Raw genomic sequence first — 21,359 nt, 5'->3', positions numbered from 1 at the left:
AGATCCAAAAGCTAAACCTCATTTGTCATATTTTCTGGTAATCAAGCTTACAACTTGGTCTTCTTTCTCTTAGATCTATTTGTCCCCAATATTAAGAGGGTTTTGGCTCAAAACCTTGGTCCTTGATGTTTGGGATGTCCCAAGTGGTTCATATCTCAGATCTAGGTTCTAGGGAGGAGTACATGGCATAAACATGCAAGCATTATGGCCATGATAGCCCCATGCATATTATAGACCTCATTTTTGGGTCCTTCGAGCTTAAAGTCCCATGCATGGACGTAAAGTTCATGACTTTACGTGTTATATCAACTGTAGGAGCCCAGATCTACCTTCTAAATGAGTTTTGCACAATAGAAATCGAGTTTTGGACATGGACATTAGTCGACTCGGCGAGTCGGGGGTTTGGCTTCCCAACCTTTTATGATACGAAGGAATCCAGTTTAGTTTAGAAGGGATTTAGATGAGCCCAGAGGAAGGACTCAGCGAAATAGACATAGTTATGGACCTGGAAACCATGGGACTCGGCGAGTGCATGAACGTACTCGGTGAGTCCAAGGCAATCTCCCAACCCATGAAGACGGACTCGACGAGTTTTTCATACAACTCGGCGAGTCACAGACTAGTAACACTTTATAATGAAGATGAACTCGACGAGTTCAAGGTTGAACTCGGTGAGTCAGTTGAAGATTGTCCCAATATCAGTTGTAGGAGAAATCGTCGAGTTCTTGCTAGACTCAACGAGTAGAGTCGGGTTGGGGGCGGGGGAAAGAATAGGGACTCGACGAGTTGGCAGGCCAACTCGGCGAGGCGAGTCTACTGGATGTTGACTTTGACCAGGATGATTGACTCTAGTTATGGGTAAAATGGCCATTTTACCCTAGGATTAGTTATCAGTTTTTGACTAAGTTTCTCTATGGAAATTATAGCCGTGGAGTTGCCGAAGCAGCAGACAGAGATTTCTTACCCAGAGTTTCAGCAGACAGACACACAAGGTGAGTTTTCCTCTAGTAGGAACGGGTCTAAGGCACCAATACCGACCTATTTAAGTAGTAGAGTATGCCGGGTTAAGCCCGATGTCGGGGTCATCCCGATGCATTTTATATGTTTCCGGACTTCGGTCCGATGCCGGTACGGTCCCTAGAAGTAGTTATGAATGCTTGATGTCTTTGTGATTCCTGCATGTTTATGTGTTATGTGTCATGTGTTCCATCCTCCGGTCTGATGTTGGGCAAGCCCAATGCAGTATATGTGAATATGTTATATGTTATGTGTTCTAGGGTAAGCTTGATGCCGGGTCAAGCCCGATGTATGTTAGTCATTATGCCATGTATTATGTATTCGGGGCAAGCCCGATGTATGCTAGTTTATGTGTTATATGTTCCGGACTTCGGTCCAATGTCGAGGCTAACCCGATGCAGTTTACATGATTATGTTATGTGTTTATGATCTATGTGTTATATGGAGTATGTGCTAGGGTAAGCCTTATGTCGGGGCAAGCCCGATGCCCGATGCGGTCAAATGCCGGGGTGAGCGTGATGCCGGACAGGAGTCCGATGCCGGTTAAGCCGATGCCAAGATGCATCTCGATGCAATTGGGAAGAGTCCCAAAGTTATGTTATTTGTTATATGTGCTTTGTCTGGTATGTGATAGTTTGGGGGAGCTCACTAAGTTTCGTGCTTACAGTTTCCGTTTTTGTTTCAGGTACTTCAACTAGTAAAGGGAAGGGCTCGGGCTAATAACATGGCACACACCACAGTTGATTAACCTGGGAATTTACTCTGATTTTGTTATGAGACTGTTATATGTTTATCAGATTTTATGAGTTTCGAGATACATGTTTTATGGTTTTACACTATGACAATGATATCTATGTTTGATAAATGATTTGAAAATGAAATTTTTGGCTTGTATTTTTGGGATGTTGCATTTTAATTGTTTATGTATTTCAAAGCTCATACATAACACATGTTTTTTCTTTTTCCAATGAACATTTTCATTAAAACGTGTTACCTCTTCAAGTATTTCCTCATTATCATCCATCTGAACATATAGCTCCTCATGAGGTGCATTGTCTGGGGTTGGCTGCGCCTCGGGGTAGAGCTTACTAAAAAACACATCATTTATGGTTTTATTCATAGGAATTTAATCAACATGTTCAATGTCAACATCCATATTACTTTGTAATTCATCTAGGCCAATGTCAACATCCATATCATCTTGTAATTCTTCATGAACTTCGCTTACACCAGAATGCTTGTCTTCAAGACAGAATACTTCAGCTTTCTCATCATTAAGCCATTCCTACTGATTGACACCAAGATGATCCATGCATACAGGAAGTATACAACCACAAGCATATAACCCACTTTGATGAAATCCTTATAGCCGATGTCAGTGGCTATAATCCTCAATCCTTCAGGAAAATCAATGCCAGGCTTATAGTAATAAACATTCACGCATTTCTCATTAGCGATTCTTTCAAGAAACACCAAAAAATTCGTTCTTGTCCATTCCGACAAAATCGATATCCTCAAACCTCTGCTCTGATCCATATGAGTAATTGATAACAAGGTACCTCGTAAAATACATTCAAAATGAAGATCAATCTTCATGTAAACCGCCATAACAAGATTCCACTTTAGCGATTTTAAAGATAAATAGTAGAAGAAAGGGTACGAAGCACAAAATGGTGGTATATGGAATATTTTCTTTGGATTCTAAAAGAAGCGTTATGTAGGTCAATTATTGAAGTGAGTTGACATGTTTTAATATACGTGGCAAGTGAGGTGACAATCTTATAATTAAAGTGGCAAATGATACCTGCTGACTGAGAAAAGATTCAATAGGTGACCAATTCACTTTCAAAATAGTGGCCTTTAAACCTTCTAAATTAGACTTCATACCCTTAGAAAAAAAAAAACGAAAAGGACCTTTTAAACCAAAAGTTGTAAGCTAGTTGGACTATAGTGACATTTTCCTTAAAAAAAATTGTTATATTTGTCTGTTTTTTTTTTTCTTAATTAAATAGGTCGAATTATGGTTGAAATTTCAATATGATTTTAACCACCAATTGTATTAGAAGTATATTTATAATTAATTTATATCTATTGAATATTTGTATTTAATATTTTTTATTTTAATTATTTTATTTTTATGATTTTAATTATATTTCTTTTCCAGAACAATTATTGGACTATTTATCATTTTTATAATTTCATTTGAATAACTATTGAAATATATAACATATTTTATTAAATATAAATATTTATTTATTTATTTATTGATATTTAATTTAGTCAAATATTTATCGGAAAGATTGGGTTGGAAAAAGATTAATCGGATGAGAACCCAATATCAACCCTTTTAGGTTTTCTTTATTGGCTAATAGGACCTTTACGTTGTCTTGATTTCTTCCAAGGTTAAATCGGTGCTCGGTAGCCTTCGTATGTTATTTTTCGTTATTTAAAGCTCCTATGTCGGTGATTGACGGGTTAGAAAATATCAGAAAAAACTTCATGTGGAGAGGTAGCGACAAGATGTGCCCTTTAAAGAATAGTGGTTTGTTGCATTCATAATTGTTATGGAAAACTTGTCAAGAACCTAGCCAAAAAATCGATCTTGGGTACTTGGGGTTACATCTTGAAGGTTATTTCTAACTTGCAAAATATGGGGGTAAATCTTGATGATATTTTCGTTTTGTCTGTAGGAAATGGGGCTATAACTCTCTTTTGGTTGGATAAATGTATATGCGGTGATTCTTTAGCTTCAATATGCCTTAGTCTTTTTGAACTTGACAAAAGAAAAAGTTTTTGTTTCAGAGTGGGTGGCACCTACAATTTTGGTGTGGGCTTGGAAACGGCAGCCTAACGGACAATCTGAGTTACTGAAGTTGGATTGGCTTTAAGGGTTGATCACTCAACACATGTGGTCGTTGGATGACGATCGATGGAGCTGTCGGCTCTCAAGTAATGGCATATTTTTTGTTCATCATCTCAGGGTGATTATCGACGAAAAGGTCACCTCCCTATCCCCAATTAATAATCATACCCTTTGGATTCATATGATGCCTTTGAAATGTATTTGTTTCGTTTGGAGAGCGTGTATGGGGCGTATTCCAACTGACTTGCTCTTTCTCATAGGGGTATCTCATCTTGTTTCACGGCTTATGTTACTTATTCATCTGGTTTAGACGATTCAGATCACATTCTTCTGAATTGTAGTTTTGTTAGCGAGTTGTGGTCTTGGATTTTCAAGTGGTGCGATATCCCTTTCCGGTGTTTTGACACGGTGACTGATATCATTAACTTTGCGGCTAATTGGGGTCATTGTCCCAAGAAACGCAAAATTTTCATCTCTATTTGCTAGGTTCCCTCTGGAGCTTGTGGAAGGAAAGGAACAAGCGGGTGTTTAACAAAGTGCATTATAGTCATCTTTTGGTGTTCGGTTGGATTAAACATATAGGAGATTTGAGGGAACGTGAGTGATTGGTGTTGTTCTTCCTTTAAAATATTGTAATATGTTTCTTTTGTTTTGTTTTTTGCCCTGTGTTTCTCCTTTTTAGGTAATGGTTTTATAATATCCATTGGTTAAAAAAAACCTTTTAATAAACATGTTTGAATGTTTAATTGGTAGGTAAATCTCTCTATTTAAAAAGATTTGATTGAGATGGATTTAGTTAAAGTAAAACTAAAGATTTTAATTAGTTAAAATCCGGCATTGTATTTATAAATTTAAAGGAGCCAAAAAGAATGACAAAAGAGTAGAAAACGATGAAAGTTACTGGTGCTAACTTAACGATATTACAGACCTTACTGTGTCAGTTATAACAGACAGAACACGTGGTGGAAAGCCGAGTCAAATCATTACCCTACTCAACTCAACTAGCTCTTTCGGATCCAAGCCGAGCTGAGCCGACTCATTATTGTTAACTCGTTTCCAGGTAAGACTTTGCCATAAACAGAATCATCACTAAACCCTGGTTACTTGTAAGGTTAAGCTCACACCAGCCGCGCCACTCTCCAACAAAAAGCCCTTCTCTTTTCCTACTTCTCACCCATCTCTCTCTCTCTCTCTCTCAATGGATTCCAACCAGCTCCGATCTCCAGTCACCATTACCGTCGATTGACAGAAATTTCTCCCCTGAATTTCTTGAAGCTTTTGAATCTGTGTTATTCTAGTCTTCATTTTAGATTTTTGTTAGGAAGCTGTTGTGATGGCGGAAGAAGGAGAGAAAGGTGGACTGATTCAGAAATTGATTGATATTGTAAACGAGATATCTGCAATCTCTGACTACCAGTATACAGTGAAGAAGCTTTTCTCTAATCTAGCTAGGAGGTTAAAGCTCTTAACGCCACTATTTGAAGAAATCCGTGATATTAAGGAGCCACTCTCTGATGATTCTCATCAAGCCTTGGTTTCGTTAATGGAGGCTATGGAATCTGCTAAGGAATTACTTCGAATCGGGAGTGAAGGCAGCAAGATATATTTGGTAAGTTTCTGTCAATTGAATCTAATCCTTTCTTTGAGTATCAAATTCCTGATTATCTTCTGTTTGTAGTTTTTCGTTCCTAAAGATGCAACATTAATGATTGAGCTGTATCTTCTACATGAAATTTCAAAATCCTTGAAAATTTAGAGCTGATTTTGTTGAAGACATACTGAATAATTAGGCGATTAAGAATCCTGTGAAGCTCACCTAGGGTTATACGTTTTAACTCCGATCAATTTATTCATCCAGTAGCGTTTTTGTAGATATATAATCTTAGTTTTTTCCCCGAAAAAATGAAGATCTCGAGTAATCTACTTGTTTTGTCTGTATGATCTTGTATATTGTGATTGAGAGATAATAGTATAATACCACTGCAGTTACATTTATTTGCAACTACTGTCCGAAACATGTCTAGATTTTACACAGTGAAATCAATGCTTATTCAAAAGTCAGAGAATACAAACATTATTACGTAACAAATTTTAAACTAAATACCGTTTTATTACCAAAATTCCTTTTGAAATTAATGCATGAGATTCTGTCAATTGAATTAATTTACGAGTTTGCAATTAACCCAGTTAGAATTGGACAACTTGTCTTTCTGTTTTGGGAAATCTGTTTTGCTGGTTTCTCTTGTCCTAACTCTGATTGTTATATTGAATTATTGGTTCTGTCAACTAATGCTTTTATAGATTATGCTATTAACATATCATTATTCTGAAAGCTCTTGTTGCCTCCATGTTTAGACCAACATAACTTTAAATTCATATATATTCTAATTACTTGATTTAGGCTTTTACCATATAAAGATGTGTAACAAGACAAAAAAAAATTACTCTAAAAGGCGATAAAGTTATTTTTCTTTGGTGAATTTACACTGAACTTTCATGTATTAAAGCACAAAATGTTGCCTTATCCTTTATTACTTCTTGTTTCTGATTATGATGTTCTGAATCAGGTCTTGGAGAGAGATCAAATCATGACAAGATATCAGGAAGTTACAGCTCGATTGGAACAGGATCTGAGTGGAATTTCTTTTGATAATCTTGACATCTCAGATGAAGTAAAAGAACAAGTTGAGCTTGTTCTTGCTCAATTCAGAAGAGCTAAAGGAAGAATCGATCCACCAGATGTTGAACTATATGAAGATCTTTCATCTCTTTACAACAAAAACATCAATATAGAAGAAGATCCTGCTGTCTTAAACCGATTGGCTGAAAAACTACACCTAACAGAAATAACCGACCTTACACACGAATCAATAGCATTACATGAAATGGTAACCATAACTGGAGATCCAGAAGAAACTGTAGAAAAAATGTCATCACTACTAAAACGAATCAAAGATTTCGTACAAACAGAAACTCATGATCCAAAAGTAGAAACTTCTCATCTTCCAAGTTGCACACAAGGAACAGTAGTAAAAAATCTCAAGAACAGCATCATACCAGATGATTTCCGTTGCCCTATATCACTCGAGTTAATGAAAGATCCTGTCATCGTCTCCACAGGACAGGTAAATGATGACGAACTTCACCTTTTTCATATCATAATCATGAAATTTCATGTTTATTATATTTATATTTTTCTTTTTGCATTTTTATAGACGTATGAGCGAACATGTATAGAGAAATGGCTGGAACAAGGCCACAGCACATGTCCCAAAACGCAACAAAAGTTAACCAGCACTGCACTCATACCAAACTACGTATTACGGAGCTTAATAGCTCAATGGTGTGAAACAAACGGAATGGAGCCACCAAAACGAGCCAAACAGTCGGCTTCCGCCTGCACACCGGCGGAGCGTTCCATGATAGAAAGCCTCCTCCGTAAACTTAACTCCATCAGCCCCGACGACCAGAGAACCGCCGCCGGAGAAATCCGTCTCCTCGCAAAACGTAACGCCGACAATCGCGTAGCCGTGGCGGAGGCTGGTGCGATCCCGCTACTGACTCACCTCCTCACAGCGCCAGATTCCCGGACGCAAGAACACGCGGTGACCGCTCTTCTTAACCTCTCGATTTGTGAAGACAACAAAGGGAGTATCGTGTCCTCCGGCGCTGTCCCGGGGATTGTTCAGGTGTTACGGAAAGGTAGTATGGAAGCGCGGGAGAATGCGGCGGCGACGCTGTTTAGTCTCTCTGTAATCGATGAAAACAAGGTGACGATAGGTTCGTTAGGAGCGATTCCGCCTCTTGTGTTGTTGTTGAGTGAAGGCACACAGAGAGGGAAGAAGGACGCTGCGACGGCGTTGTTTAATTTATGTATTTATCAGGGGAATAAAGGGAGGGCGGTCAGGGCGGGGGTAGTTCCGATGTTGATGGAGCTTCTGACGGAGGCACACGGCGGGATGAAGGATGAGGCGTTGGCGATTTTGGCGATACTATCGAGCCATCCGGAAGGGAAATTGGCGATAGGGAAAGCGGAGGCGGTGCCGGTTTTGGTTGAGGTTATCGGAAGTGGATCTCCAAGGAATAAAGAGAACGCGGCGGCGGTTTTGGTCCACCTTTGTTCTGGTGATCAGAAGTATTTGGTGGAGGCTCAAGAGCTTGGGGTTATGGGGAAATTAATGGATTTGTTACATCATGGGACTGATAGAGGGAAGAGAAAAGCCGGACAGTTACTAGAAAAGATTACCAGATTAGTAAAACAGAAGCTGTTGGCTCCGGGAGACCACTTGCCGACGGAAGCTCATCCGCAATTACCGTCTAATACCTGATGGTTTTCTCTTTTTAATTCAGTGTACAAGTGGAAAGCTAGAACCGTGGAAGACGAAGACCACCCCAACCGACGTCTATAGTTATATTTTTTATTTATTTTCTTTTTGTTCTGGTTGAGATTCACACAAATGCATAACAGAAAGGAAAAGAGAAAACTGGGTAACGATCTCATGGTATTGGTGACTGGTGACTGGTGAGGATTGTGCTCTGTTCTTTCGTGATTACTGATTAGGCCAAAGTTTGGCGAATGCGTGTAACTACTACTACCAATACATGAACAGTTGTCACAAAATTCACATTTTCATGGTTGACTTTGATTCGATAATAACATGGATTTTATGTTTTCCTTTTGGTTCCTATCTTTCTAACTAGGATTTGTATTCCATTTTTTTTTGAACGGCTGAAGGATTTGTATTCAAGTTTTTCAAAAATTTCGTCCCTACATCATCATTCGAGATGCAATCAAGAGTATTTAGCAAATCAATGCGAAAAATAAGAAAATGAACAAGGAAAATTTGTATTGGTAGAAAATATATCTTTCATCTCTTCCAACCCATTCACTACTGGCATCTTGTAGTCTACTCTAGATTAGGTTGGGTTATTTTATATATATATATATATATATATATATATATATATATATTAAAACAAGAATCTTTTTGGTCGATTTGGACCCTTCTATTTATATACATATTAAAAATTTCGGTCCTTCTACTTCCCAGTTTTTTTTGTCAATATATATTTTATTAAGGGTATTAACCGTTTGTATGTCTTTTATATTCTTTTTAACAAAATTGGTCCCTGCACTTTGCTTTTTATTTTTTGACAAAATTGCAAAAATGGTCCCTGTGGTTTGCATTTTTTCAGGAAAAAAGTCCAAACCACGAGTTTTTTGGTTTTGTGGTCCTTTTGGACTGGTTTGTTTGTGAGAATGGTCCCTATACTTAACACCCGTTAAAAAAAATCCGTTAACCCCCTCATGTGCCTTGCACGTGAGGGTATTTCTGTCCTTTTACTTATAGGGACCATTTTTGCATATGGAAAAATAAAACATCCTTTATATATCGTTTTCTTTTCCCAGCTTCTTCCCCAACAAATCTTCTTCCCCAACGTTCTTAACTGTTCTTCCCCAACGACTATTATCTTCCATTTCTCCTTTCCTGACTTGCAATCGAACAATGGTGGTTTGTTTTTGTGGAAAGCTTGCTTTGGTGAAAACGTCTTGGACACCACTGAATCCCGGCAGGAGGTTTTATGCTTGCCCTACTAAGGATTCTGTTTGTGGGTTTATCGGGTGGGTTGACCCACCTATTTGTGCTAGGAGTAAAACCATCATACCTGGTCTTCTAAGAAACATAAATACATTGGAGGAAAGATGTAATGGGCTGGTAAGAAGTATCAACATGTTACAGGAACAGTGCAATGGACTTTTGAGCAGGAACAACATGTTGGAGGCAAGGTGTGATGCATTGAAGGATGAAGGTTTCAAGCTGAAGATGTATTTATGTGCAAGTTGGTTTATGTTTGTGATTGTTATCTTTAGTACTTGGTCTATGTAAGGGATAGGGTTAGGCAAATGTGGGGATTTTTGTTGATCAAGTGATGCAGGGTAAAAATGGTATAATTTTGTTGTAATTTGACTTCATCATGTTTGTAATGAATTCCAAAATGTGTATCAGTTGTGTTCAAAATGTGTATCAGTTGTCAGATATAAGCACATAAATAGAACCAAAATGTAACAAAAGTACATTACCAAAATACATGTCATAAATTTACCAAAATGAACATTCCATTAACCACATGAGTGGAACCAAAAACCATTACCAAGTTAAGCATACAAGTGTCTGTGCACCATACATAACCACATCATCAAACCATAACTAAAGTTTTCAAAAACAAACAGTTTTTAACAACAAGAAACTAAATAGTCATTGCACCACAACAAATAACCACAATCACTTCTTAGATTGATTCCCTCCTTGCCCTTTACAGGTCCTAGAGTTGTGTCCTTTATTCTTGCATTTGCTACAAGTAACACTAACATGTTTCCTTGATAGCTTCTGCACTCCATCATTTCTTGGCCCTTGGGAATTTTCTCCTTGCATCTCATTGACTCCATCACCTTCACTTGCCTTCTGCCTTTTGCTTAACCTTTCACCCTCACTTTGTCTTCTTTTTTTCTTAGGCCTTCCCACCTGAGTGTGATGTGGAGGAGGGATTAGCTTTGTTGGACAATTACTTTTAGGCCACATGGGTCTCCCTTTAATTGGTTCCACCTTAAATGAATAAGCTTTTTGCCATGTCTCTAGCCAATACACCTTGTGTACCCACTTGTAAATGTCAAGCTCAGCCTCAGGGTCTTTGCTCATTTCATTCAGAGTTGCAATTGCATGCCTGCAAGGTATTCCCATTAATTCCCACTTTCTGCAAGTACAGGTTTGGTTCCTAACATCCACCACATGTTGATCTTGCAATGCTGCAGTGACTTGATACTTGTTTGCCCCATTCCACCTAGCAATATATTGTGAAGCACCTTTTTTCCTTGCATCTAGGATGTCTGTTGCTGTAGGTGTTAGTGGACCTTTAGCCTTCTTCATTGCCTTCATGACATTGCATATCCTCTTCATTAGATACTCCCTAATGAACTCTAAACATGAAATTACAGGTTTGTCCCTGCCTTTCTCTATCTTCCCATTAAACACTTCACACATGTTTGAAATCAACACATCAGAAACAGCTCTTCCTTCACATTACAATAACATACAATTAATGTTGATAAATAACTGAAACACATAATCTTTACCATATGCAAACATATACAATTACCTGAGAAATGACTCCTTGCCCAATGTATAGGAGGAATTTTCTTCAACCATTGACATGCCTCCTTATCATACTCACTAAACTCTTTCATCAAATGTTCAAACTCAGGAATGGTGGTTGCTGATGCACACCTCCATAAATGGTCCCTGTACTCAGTTTGCCCCCACTTCTTTCTCATATTGTCATGAATATGTGTAATACAATACCTATGCTCAGCATTGGGAAACAATTGATCAACTGCAATTTGTAATCCCTACATGACTCAACATACAATAATTAGAATTAATTTCTTGGTAAAAAAACACAATCTAAATGATCAATTGATGAGTTTTAATTTACCTTTTGCCTGTCACTTATGAAAGTATAGTTTGAGTTGCTCCCAAGCTCCAAGTCATCCCCAAGGTTTTCTAAAAACCACTTCCAGCTAGCCGTGTTTTCAGACTCAACAATTGCATAGGCTAAGGGATAAATTCCATTGTTGGAATCTAGACCAACTGCTGTAAGAACCTGACCAGGGAATGGGCCTTTCATGAAGGCACCATCCAAACCTACTAAGTCTCTAAGACATGCTTTGAAACCTTTTTTCAGTGGACCCAAGCATACATAAATCCTTCTAAACTGCCTTGTTGGGGATGCAGGGTTGCCATTAGGACACACATCTATTTTGACTGTTGTGTCTGGGTTTGTAGCTTGAAGTTCAAGAGCATAGTCCCTCAACAATTCAAACTGTTTTGTGTAGTCCCCAGTTACATGCTTTCTTGCCATATCTTTTGCCCTAAAAACCTTATCCATTGAAATACCCACCTGGTAGGTCTTTTGAAAGTGATCTTGTATGGCTTTCAAAGGAATCTTCGGATCTGCCTCAACTTGATCTATGATTTTCTTGCAGATTAAAGAAGCAGTACAAGCTCTGAGTTTTCTTGTTTGTAAGCATGTATGAGTTTGGTTTAAGGTCCTTATAAACCAATCAGATTCGGGGTTTGACCTAGATGCATGTATATACCAACCACATGTTTCTTTTTGTGTCTTTACTTCTTTGCCCTTGCTTTTTGAAGTGGTAGGTTTAGTCCCCACTTGACCTTTATTGATGACAGGTACAACTCCTCTGCACTGTGCCCTAAGCCTTTGACTGTCATTTTTTTTAAAGAATAGATTCCTTCTTGTTTCTAGTGCGTGCACATCAATTAACTCCTTTAATTCTTTTTTACTTTTAAACTTTTGCCCCACTGAGAATGACTGTATATGTACTGACCCAAGGTTGCACCTTTTTTCTTTTCCCAAATTTCTTATGAGAGCTCTTCTTTCTCTGTCTTGGTTTGATCCTTCATCCAATGATTCGAACTCCTCATTGTTGATCACTTCCATATCTTCAGGTTCATGACCATCATTAATACATGCTCCTTCAACATCACTTTCAACATTTAGAAAGAAGTCTGCCATGTCCACATCAACATCTTCTATATTGTTCTCCTCATCCATTATGTCATCCACTTTATCTTCATTTTCTGATTGTTTCCCATCATGATCATCACCTTCATCCTTTTCATACTCTTCATCACTCTCTTCAGATTCAACATCCCCTTCATACTCTTCAACATACTCATCACTTCCATTTAAATTTTCCATAAGGTTGTCAAAAAGTTCATTATATTGTTCATCATCATTAATGGGTGGGGTGTTGTAGCACCCATCAATATGGTCATTATCATGAACCCCAATCATCTCATCCCCTACATTAGCAATATTTGAAGTAAATGGATTGTAGCATCCTTCAACAACAGTTGCAACCTCATGAACCTCCTTAACACCCTCATTAGTGTTTTCCTTCTCTTTTAAATCATCAATATCCTCTAAATTAAGCCTCTTGCTACAAGAACCTTCCTCTCTTTTTGAATTCCCAACTCTACCCCTTCTATACTCTGGAGAGAATGCATCAGTTTTACTCCCAAAAAGAATCAAAGACATGTACTCACCAATTGGTTCATCATTGACATGGTTCATATTTCTTAATGGAGATTCTACATGAACTTCAGCCTCATATTTAGCCCCTTGATCATCATTTTCTGGTAATTCCTCAATGACAACTTTACCCTTTGCATTTGGAGACATGAAGTATGTGAGTAGATTTGTCTTCCCATGTTCTGTGTACACTTCAATCAACTTGTTATTTTGAATAAATTTAGAAAGATTGATAACATCCTGATTATTCCCTAAAGCTCTAAGACCAAATTGAAAGTCACCATTGGGTATCCTGAAATGGTAGTATATCACTGGGGATTCAACACTCAATTCAATCATCCGTGGGTCTGGGTAACCTAGGTCAAGCATTATGGCATCAAGTTCATGTACAGAAAACTCATCTATGTCCACATAATCAACATAACGCACTTCACCTCCAGTATACTTTATGTCAGGTAACTTAGTAAACTTCCCACCATGATGAAGCTTAATACTAAACCATGTGGGTGCACCCGCTACAAGTCAAAATTATACATGATAACAAAGTCAAAATTTGGCGGATTTTAGTATAAATCAAGGGTAAAATGAAAAATAGGAATGTTTAAGAAAACAGAGCAACTTACCATATAAGGATGATACGTCGACAACTTCATTTTTTGGTCTGATCTGCCACATTACGTACACCATTTCGACTTTAAAGTATGACCTTGTCTCCTTTTGCTTCGATTAGGTTCTTTCGATAACAACTTTTTTTTTTGCAGGTTTAATGGAGCAGAAGGAAGAAGGAGGGAGGTGGGGAGTTGACGGGTGTTTGGGATTGTAAATGAGGGATAAAAGGTAGAAGGAAGTGTTGACACTGTAAGTAAAAAGACAAAAATACCCTCACGTGCAAGGCACATGAGGGGGTTAACGGATTTTTTTTAACGGGTGTTAAGTATAGGGACCATTCTCACAAACAAACCAGTCCAAAAGGACCACAAAACCAAAAAACTCGTGGTTTGGACTTTTTTCCTGAAAAAATGCAAACCACAGGGACCATTTTTGCAATTTTGTCTTATTTTTTTACTAATTTTGACATTTTTGATCCTTGCAAAGCAATATTTTTATATTTTTTAGGAACCTTTTAATATTTAAAGTTTGACCACAAAACTTTAACGGTTTGACAACTTTGATCTATTTTCTAAAAATTTGCTAATTCCTACCTCTTTAATTCTTTATCCGTTTTGACATTTCTGATCATTGTAGTCAAAACTTTTACTTTTTTCATAAAAACATGAAAAAAACGGTTCGGGGCAAAACCCGGTCTTTTCATTCTTGAAGTTTCTACGTCTGTCATATTTATGGATTCGGAAACAACATTGAAAACTTTTGGCTCCCGCGTAGCGGGGGTAACCTTTCTAGTTCAAGTTATTTTTTTGTAGCCGAATGTTTAACCAATAACCGATCTGAATTACAATTCGGTTATTCGGTATCGGGTTACGTCGGGTACTTTAAAATTTTACCTGGAATTTAAATTTTTTAATTTAAACCTTAGAAAATTGAGATTTCAACTAATATTATGCTAAAAAGAAAAAAATAATAGTTTATATATATGATCAAATACGAACTAAGTTTTATAATTTGATTATTAACAGTGACTACCATGCATGACATATAAGTATATAACCTTGTAGAATCATAGCGTTGTATCAGAAGACAACACTAAATTTTTAATCAAAAAAATATTCTAATCGATTATGTGCCACCAAAATTTGAATCAAAATTATGAACCACACAAACGGAGTATCCAACTCTAAGCATCAGAAAAGCAATGCACTACTAGAGCAACAACGAAACACAACCAAGAATATACAAATTCGGTGTAATTCGGTGTAATGAGTTGGTGAGGATATTAAAGCAAAAGTATTTTTTGGATCCGTTGAATATATATTTTTTTTAATTTCGTTTACCAATGGTTTGACTTTTTTGTTGAGGAAGTTGATTTCATGGGTCTGCAACTATAGCTTCCGCTTAAGATAAGTGTGCAGCTGTAACTCCAGTTGTACTCCCACTTCGGCTTTGGCTATTCCTATCAACGGATGCTTCATCTAGGTTAAAAAAATTCATAAGCACTAGATCCAAGTTAGAATGGAAAAAGTTAAATACAGTCACATACAAGCACACAAACACAAATAGTGAATGGATTCCATCATAACAAATCAATAAGTAATAATGAATAGGGCAAAGTTTTTTCTCATGGTGAAGATGTTTCAGATATGTGGATTGCTTCCTTTGAAGTTTCATTGAAGTAATGGAATTGAATCATCTTAAGGTTAATTTCACAATCTAAGGCATAAATATGTGAAAGGAACAATGTAGCAGAACCAAGTACTTGCAAATCAAACCGATACTAATCCCAACAACTCAAAATTAGAAGCATATTTTGTAAGAAAATCAAAGTCAAAGAATTTGATACCTAAAGCTTGTTGACTTCATTCCAGATACTAAACATTAAAATATGGAATATGACGCATCAAAAATTACAACATGACTTTATGATGTAACCCGAAATGTTGGATTAGTGTCTAAGCCGGTAACCATATTTGGTAAATACTTGATCCAATTGTGCATGGTCCTTTTAGGTTGCCTTCACCAAAGCAACTTGATTGGAGAAATAATAGAGAAAGAGGTTATTATGATTTATTAATATGTTATAAGAATAATATATTAAAGGAGAAATCATATTTGTTTAATTAATATTGATCAATAATTAATTAAGAATTAATTTTGTGATCAAATGTAATTAATTAAACTAGAGGGGCTGAATTGTAATTATGTGATAGCTACAAAATAGGGTAAGGATTATCCTAAGGATAGGTTGGACGAATTTAAGGTGATAAGGCCTTAGAATTCATCCATGATAAGGATTCAAGGCTTATCTTATGGTTTGCTTGGTGGGCAAGCAACTAGATAAGGATAACGACTGAAACCCTATCTCTACACCTATATAAACACCCCTTTGGCTCATGATTTCGTCCATACCTTTCCAAGGCTTATTAGGGACGAATTTTTATACCTCTCCTCTCTCTATATATCTTCTCCAATTGCTTGTGGTGTTTGTGAGCCATTAGAGGCACTACACTTGTGGTGCTTGCTTTCAAGACTTAGGTTTGAAGATTCAAGTTGTTATTACAATATAACAACAAGAGGTATGTAATCTAACCTTCTTGGTTAATTTTGAAATTAGCAATCATCATTAGGGTTTTATTATGTGTTCATAATGTTGTGTATCTAATAGTGAAGACAGATCCAAATCTAGGGTTGCATGCATACATAAGATTGTTTGTATAAAACCCATCACGAAATTCGTCATGAGGCTGATCGAGTCGAGATCTTGGATATGTGCTATGATGCGTTAGCGAGCACCAATTTGATTCATGTTACACTCATAAACGATGATCGTTAGAGTCACCCCAGGACTTGCGTCCTGGGAGTGGCCTCCGACGAGCAAGTTAGTGTCGATACAAAATGAGGTCAGGTCCTTCGAGTGGAAAGAACCCGATTATGTATGTATACATATATATATATATATATATATATATAGAGAGAGAGAGAGAAAGAGAACTTACTTATTGTGTGTGTTGATAGGTCTATTTATACATAGTTGGATGTACATTTTCTTGGAGAAGAAGCTCAACAACTGGCGATGAGTTGGCAATAAGAAGGTTGAGGTCATTGGTGTACTTTCGCCTTGGGAATGAGCAAATCGAAAATGGCCGAACCATAGTAAAACGGCTGAATCGTCAGGAAATGGACGAACCATAGGAAAATGGCTAATGGTGTGTGTGTGTATGTGTCTATATATATATATACATACATATATATATATATATATATGTATGTATATATATATATATATATATATATATATATATATATATAAACAAACAAACTTTTTGTACAAATCTATTATTTAGGCCTGACAATTGAGTTGGGTTCGGGTTGGCGGGTCACAGGTTGGCGGGTTGGCAGGTCAGAATACATTGACTCAACACAACCCATATAATATATGGGTTGGTGGGTCACGGGTTGACGGGTTGAAAACATCAACCCAACCCAACCCATATAACCCGTATAAGTATATGGGTTCGTGGGTCGGAGCCAACCCGTATAACCCATTTAATAAGCAACATATTTTCAAATGAAATTAAAAATACAAATAAAATGAAAGTCATAAAGTCTTAAATATTCAACATAAATTCATAAATATAAAGTCATAAACAGGAGTGATGACGACGAATGGTGTGTGACAGCCAGTGGACGAGAAGACGAGCGGTGTGCATGCGACATTGCGATAGTCGATGACTCGATGCCTCAATCGACAGAGACTTAAGACACGGAGTTGTGAGTTTGGAGACTGAAGACTAGATTTTCTTTTTATTAGGGGCTTCTTAGGGGGCTAGGGGACGCTAAGTTGAATCAAAGATATTTTGGAATTCGGAAAACGATTAAACGATAATCAAATATTCAATTAAATATATTTTTTAAACATAATGTGTGTGTCTATATATATATATATATATATATATATATATATATATATATATATATATATATATATATATATATATATATATATATATATAATCGGGTTGGCGGGTTGATCCATGAACCCAAACATGTAACCCAACCCAACCCGTGAAATAAACGAGTTGACGGGTCAAAAATCTCAACCCAAACCCATTTATTTTCGTGTTGGGTCAGTTTCGGGTTACGGGTTGGGACAAGGATTGCCACCCCTACAATTATGCATAAATATCATTAATACTTGCCAAAAATTTGAAAATTTGAATTACAGAAAGTTATTAAGAAATTTAACTTGGAGCAAAATTATAATATTAAAATATTAAATTCATGTATATAAATTAATTTAAATTTCTGAAACTAAACATCAATATTAATTTTTTACTGTTAAAAAATATACATCGGTATTAATTTACTTTACATAAACTGTATAAATATACAATATAAATATAAGGTTTAAACATAAATATTTTATTCAAAACTAATAATTTTTTTACATAGTAACTAATAATAAAATCTTATAATTATTTTCCCGTAAGAAAACTATTCGTCAGAAAAGTTATTTATCGTCGCCGTTTTGCGCGTCCACACATCAAATAAATATATATATATATATATATATATATATATATATATATATATATATATATATATATATATATATATATATATATATATATATATATATATATATATATATATATATATATATATATCAACACTTTACGGACTTAAACATCCTATGGTATTTACAATATTAAATAAATATAACTTTCAACTTAACCTCATGTCATCCAATCATGAATGTCAAATTTAGTGAATATAATGAATACCTTATGATAAGTTGATAACCTCTTGTGTGAAGAGAAACTGTAAGGGCCAATCATCTGGCCACCAACTCATTCTTCACAAAAAAACGTTTTGCTTTTTTCCCATATAATGGAGAAGGCAAGAAAAGAAATAAATTAAAATAGCAGAAGTTTAAATGGAATTAAAATTTGGAAATTTTCAAATGATACACTTTATGTGAACACAATAATTTAACTTTTGAAAAATAGTAATTATTGTTCCAATGTTATAATATACAAATCAATGGAAGTACATTGATAATTTTTGCATTTATGCTTATTAAAAATTTAATGCACAACCCTCAAATATGTTATCCTAGTGAATCCATATTCTAGTTGTAGCCGACTTTTATATATATATATATATATATATATATATATATATATATATATATATATATATATATATATATATATGTGTGTGTGTGTGTGTGTGTGTGTGTAGAGAGAGAGGTAAGTTCATGTATTCTAACTATTTATTTGTGGATGTAGGAATGATTATGAGTCAATCATTTAAAAAACCTAATAAAGGTATTTTAGTAATCTTAAATTATAAATAATAATTTAATTAATTGAATCAAATATTTATGCCCTATAATTATGGACAGTTACCTTATTTTCTCTCAAACCCTACTTATCAATCTTAAAATCATTGGCTATCCTCATCTTTTCCACCCCCATTTGACAAATACGCATCTTCCCTGTTGACGCTCTATCTCTTTGTGCTTTGTCTCTTTGTTCAAGACTCCGCATATGGATTTTTTGTTTTAGGGTGTGCTAGATATTGTCTATTGCTTCGACGACGATCAACTGGTGGGACATCAGACAAGTACGTCGGTCATTGGATAACCCTAGTCGACAACATACTACTTCTTTCACGGTCAATTGTGCCTCCAACATTGCATTAATCCATCATAGGGGAGCATAAATGGTGGTGATTTCAGGGGAATAAACATATTTGGCTGCCTTATCTTGCAACCCTATCAATGCGTAAGGTACAACATGTACAAGTTTCGACCTTGAGGTAAGAAAATAATCTCTTTCGTCTTTGTGAATAACACCACTTGTAACCTAATCTCTTCCATCATTCCAAACATTGTATATTTATTTTCAAACATTCTTGAGTTCATTTTAAAAAACAAGAAGCAAGGTCAGCTTGTATATCTCTGTTGCGATTTTCACCTCAGGCTATATGCTTTTTTGAGAAACTTCTTGAATTATAACGTGGTGTGGCCTCCTGTAATTAAATTAAGATACACAACTAGATTCCCATGGAACAAGTCAATCCCAAGATCTAAAAACATTGATGGTCAAGGTCAAGCACTTCATGATAACAGAATAAGAAGCATCAGGACGGAGGTTAAATCTAACTCTAAGGTTATATTGCAATAAAAGATCAAAGCTCTTTGAAAATGGCAGCATATAGCGTTTATAAACACAATCTTCTAGATAAATGAAGCACGTGTTTACATATTTTCTTCATTCTAAGGAGGATCCCCCATTACGTGTCAGCATTTGGATCACAGAACACACTCATTACCTTATGGAATGAAGATTCTTTCAGAATGACTTCCTATAAAACATTGTATGCTTGTAGAATGTGATAAATATTCCAAGAATGACATTATATTTCTATAGAACGTGACTATAAATTTGTTTTATTCGTTTATTTTTGGACATTAGTTTCTCGAATATTGTTAATAATAGATGATTATTTTTTAATAATGCTCTTCATTATGTTCATTCAATCATAATATGTATTCTGTCAGAATTCAATTTTGTTAGAAGTTATGTTATGCCAGAATATGCATTCTGAAAAAAATTAAAATTGAGTTAATTAAAAAAATAAGAATTCAAAATTAAAATAATAACAAATCCCTTAAAATCCAAAAATTTATTTTTTAAATTTGTGTTTCCTAATTTGAAAGTAATGGAAAATGTAAAATTTTACCATTCTTTTAATTAAAGGGAAGTGATTCGTACACAACAATTTTTTGCCGTACACAACAATTTATGCATTATAGAGTTGTACAATACAACACTTTAAAGCACAAATTGTTGTGTGCGGAGAAAAAATGTTGTGTACAAATCAGTTCCCTTAATTAAATGGTATTATTTGATTTTTTTAATTTAATAATATGGATAAATGACTTTCTTAAAGTAGTTAAATTTATTGGTCCACAATCATTACTACATCCATACAATAATTAGTTAGAACACAATATTCTAAACCTATATATATATATATATATATATATATATATATATATATATATATATATATATATATATATATATATTCCATTGTTTTTAAAAGCTAGTTCTTCTGTTAAAGTCAACTTAAAAAAAAAGTGAATCAAAAATAGGAAATATGATCACCATAATATTGGTCAATTCTAATGGTTCACTACCTAAGTATTGCATATTTGTGAGTTGGGGCATTTCCAATTACCCAATACCTTTGCTTCTTTAACTGTGGGATTCCAAATTGAAGACCTAGTGAATATATGCATATAAATAAATATACAAAACAAACAATATAGTTATTATTAATTTTTTTCCTTAATGAATGTTATTAGAGAGTATTAATATTTGTAACATTCATATATTTCATTTACATGGAACATAACAGTAGCTACCACCAAGCAACGACAACGACAATGGCAAAATGGTCAAAAGTTCAATTGGAAATGAGAAAGTCATCTCACAAAATGTATGTAGCATACAATGCATTCACACTCCCATCCTTAACAATAAAACAATTGATTTATTAATTAATGTAACCCGCTACTTTACTTAGTGATGCACATTTGTGGTAAATTGTATTATTGAATACCTAATACAGTTAATGAGTAGAAAAGAAAGATAACCTAATTTCCAACATTTGTGCTCTCATAGAAGCTAGAATGTTCAGCCTTTTGCACCTTATATAATCTTTCAAGAAGCTCTGTTGTCAA

General features: G+C 35.4%; 2 protein-coding genes across 2 annotated transcripts; one reads left to right on the top strand and one right to left on the bottom strand.

The window, feature by feature from the left end:
- The first annotated feature begins 5,003 nt into the window (after nt 1–5,003).
- Nucleotides 5,004–8,555, top strand: LOC145008733 (U-box domain-containing protein 13-like). Its single transcript, XM_078967338.1, has 3 exons — nt 5,004–5,489; nt 6,448–7,005; nt 7,096–8,555. The coding sequence occupies exons 1-3, from the start codon at nt 5,214–5,216 to the stop codon at nt 8,206–8,208; spliced, it is 1,947 nt and encodes a 648-aa protein (XP_078823464.1). The 5' UTR covers nt 5,004–5,213; the 3' UTR covers nt 8,209–8,555.
- Nucleotides 8,556–9,958: 1,403 nt separating this feature from the next.
- LOC145008325 (uncharacterized) lies at nt 9,959–11,674 on the bottom strand. Its single transcript, XM_078966942.1, has 3 exons — nt 11,372–11,674; nt 11,036–11,285; nt 9,959–10,952 (listed from the first exon to the last, which is right to left on the bottom strand). Exons 1-3 carry the CDS (start codon nt 11,561–11,563, stop codon nt 10,165–10,167), a joined length of 1,230 nt encoding a protein of 409 aa, XP_078823068.1. The 5' UTR covers nt 11,564–11,674; the 3' UTR covers nt 9,959–10,164.
- Nucleotides 11,675–21,359: the final 9,685 nt, after the last annotated feature.

This window comes from Lactuca saligna, chromosome 8, assembly GCF_052625555.1.
Source record: "Lactuca saligna cultivar CGN05327 chromosome 8, ASM5262555v1, whole genome shotgun sequence".
NCBI lineage: Eukaryota > Viridiplantae > Streptophyta > Magnoliopsida > Asterales > Asteraceae > Lactuca > Lactuca saligna.
This window is presented reverse-complemented; position numbering and strand designations above follow the sequence as displayed.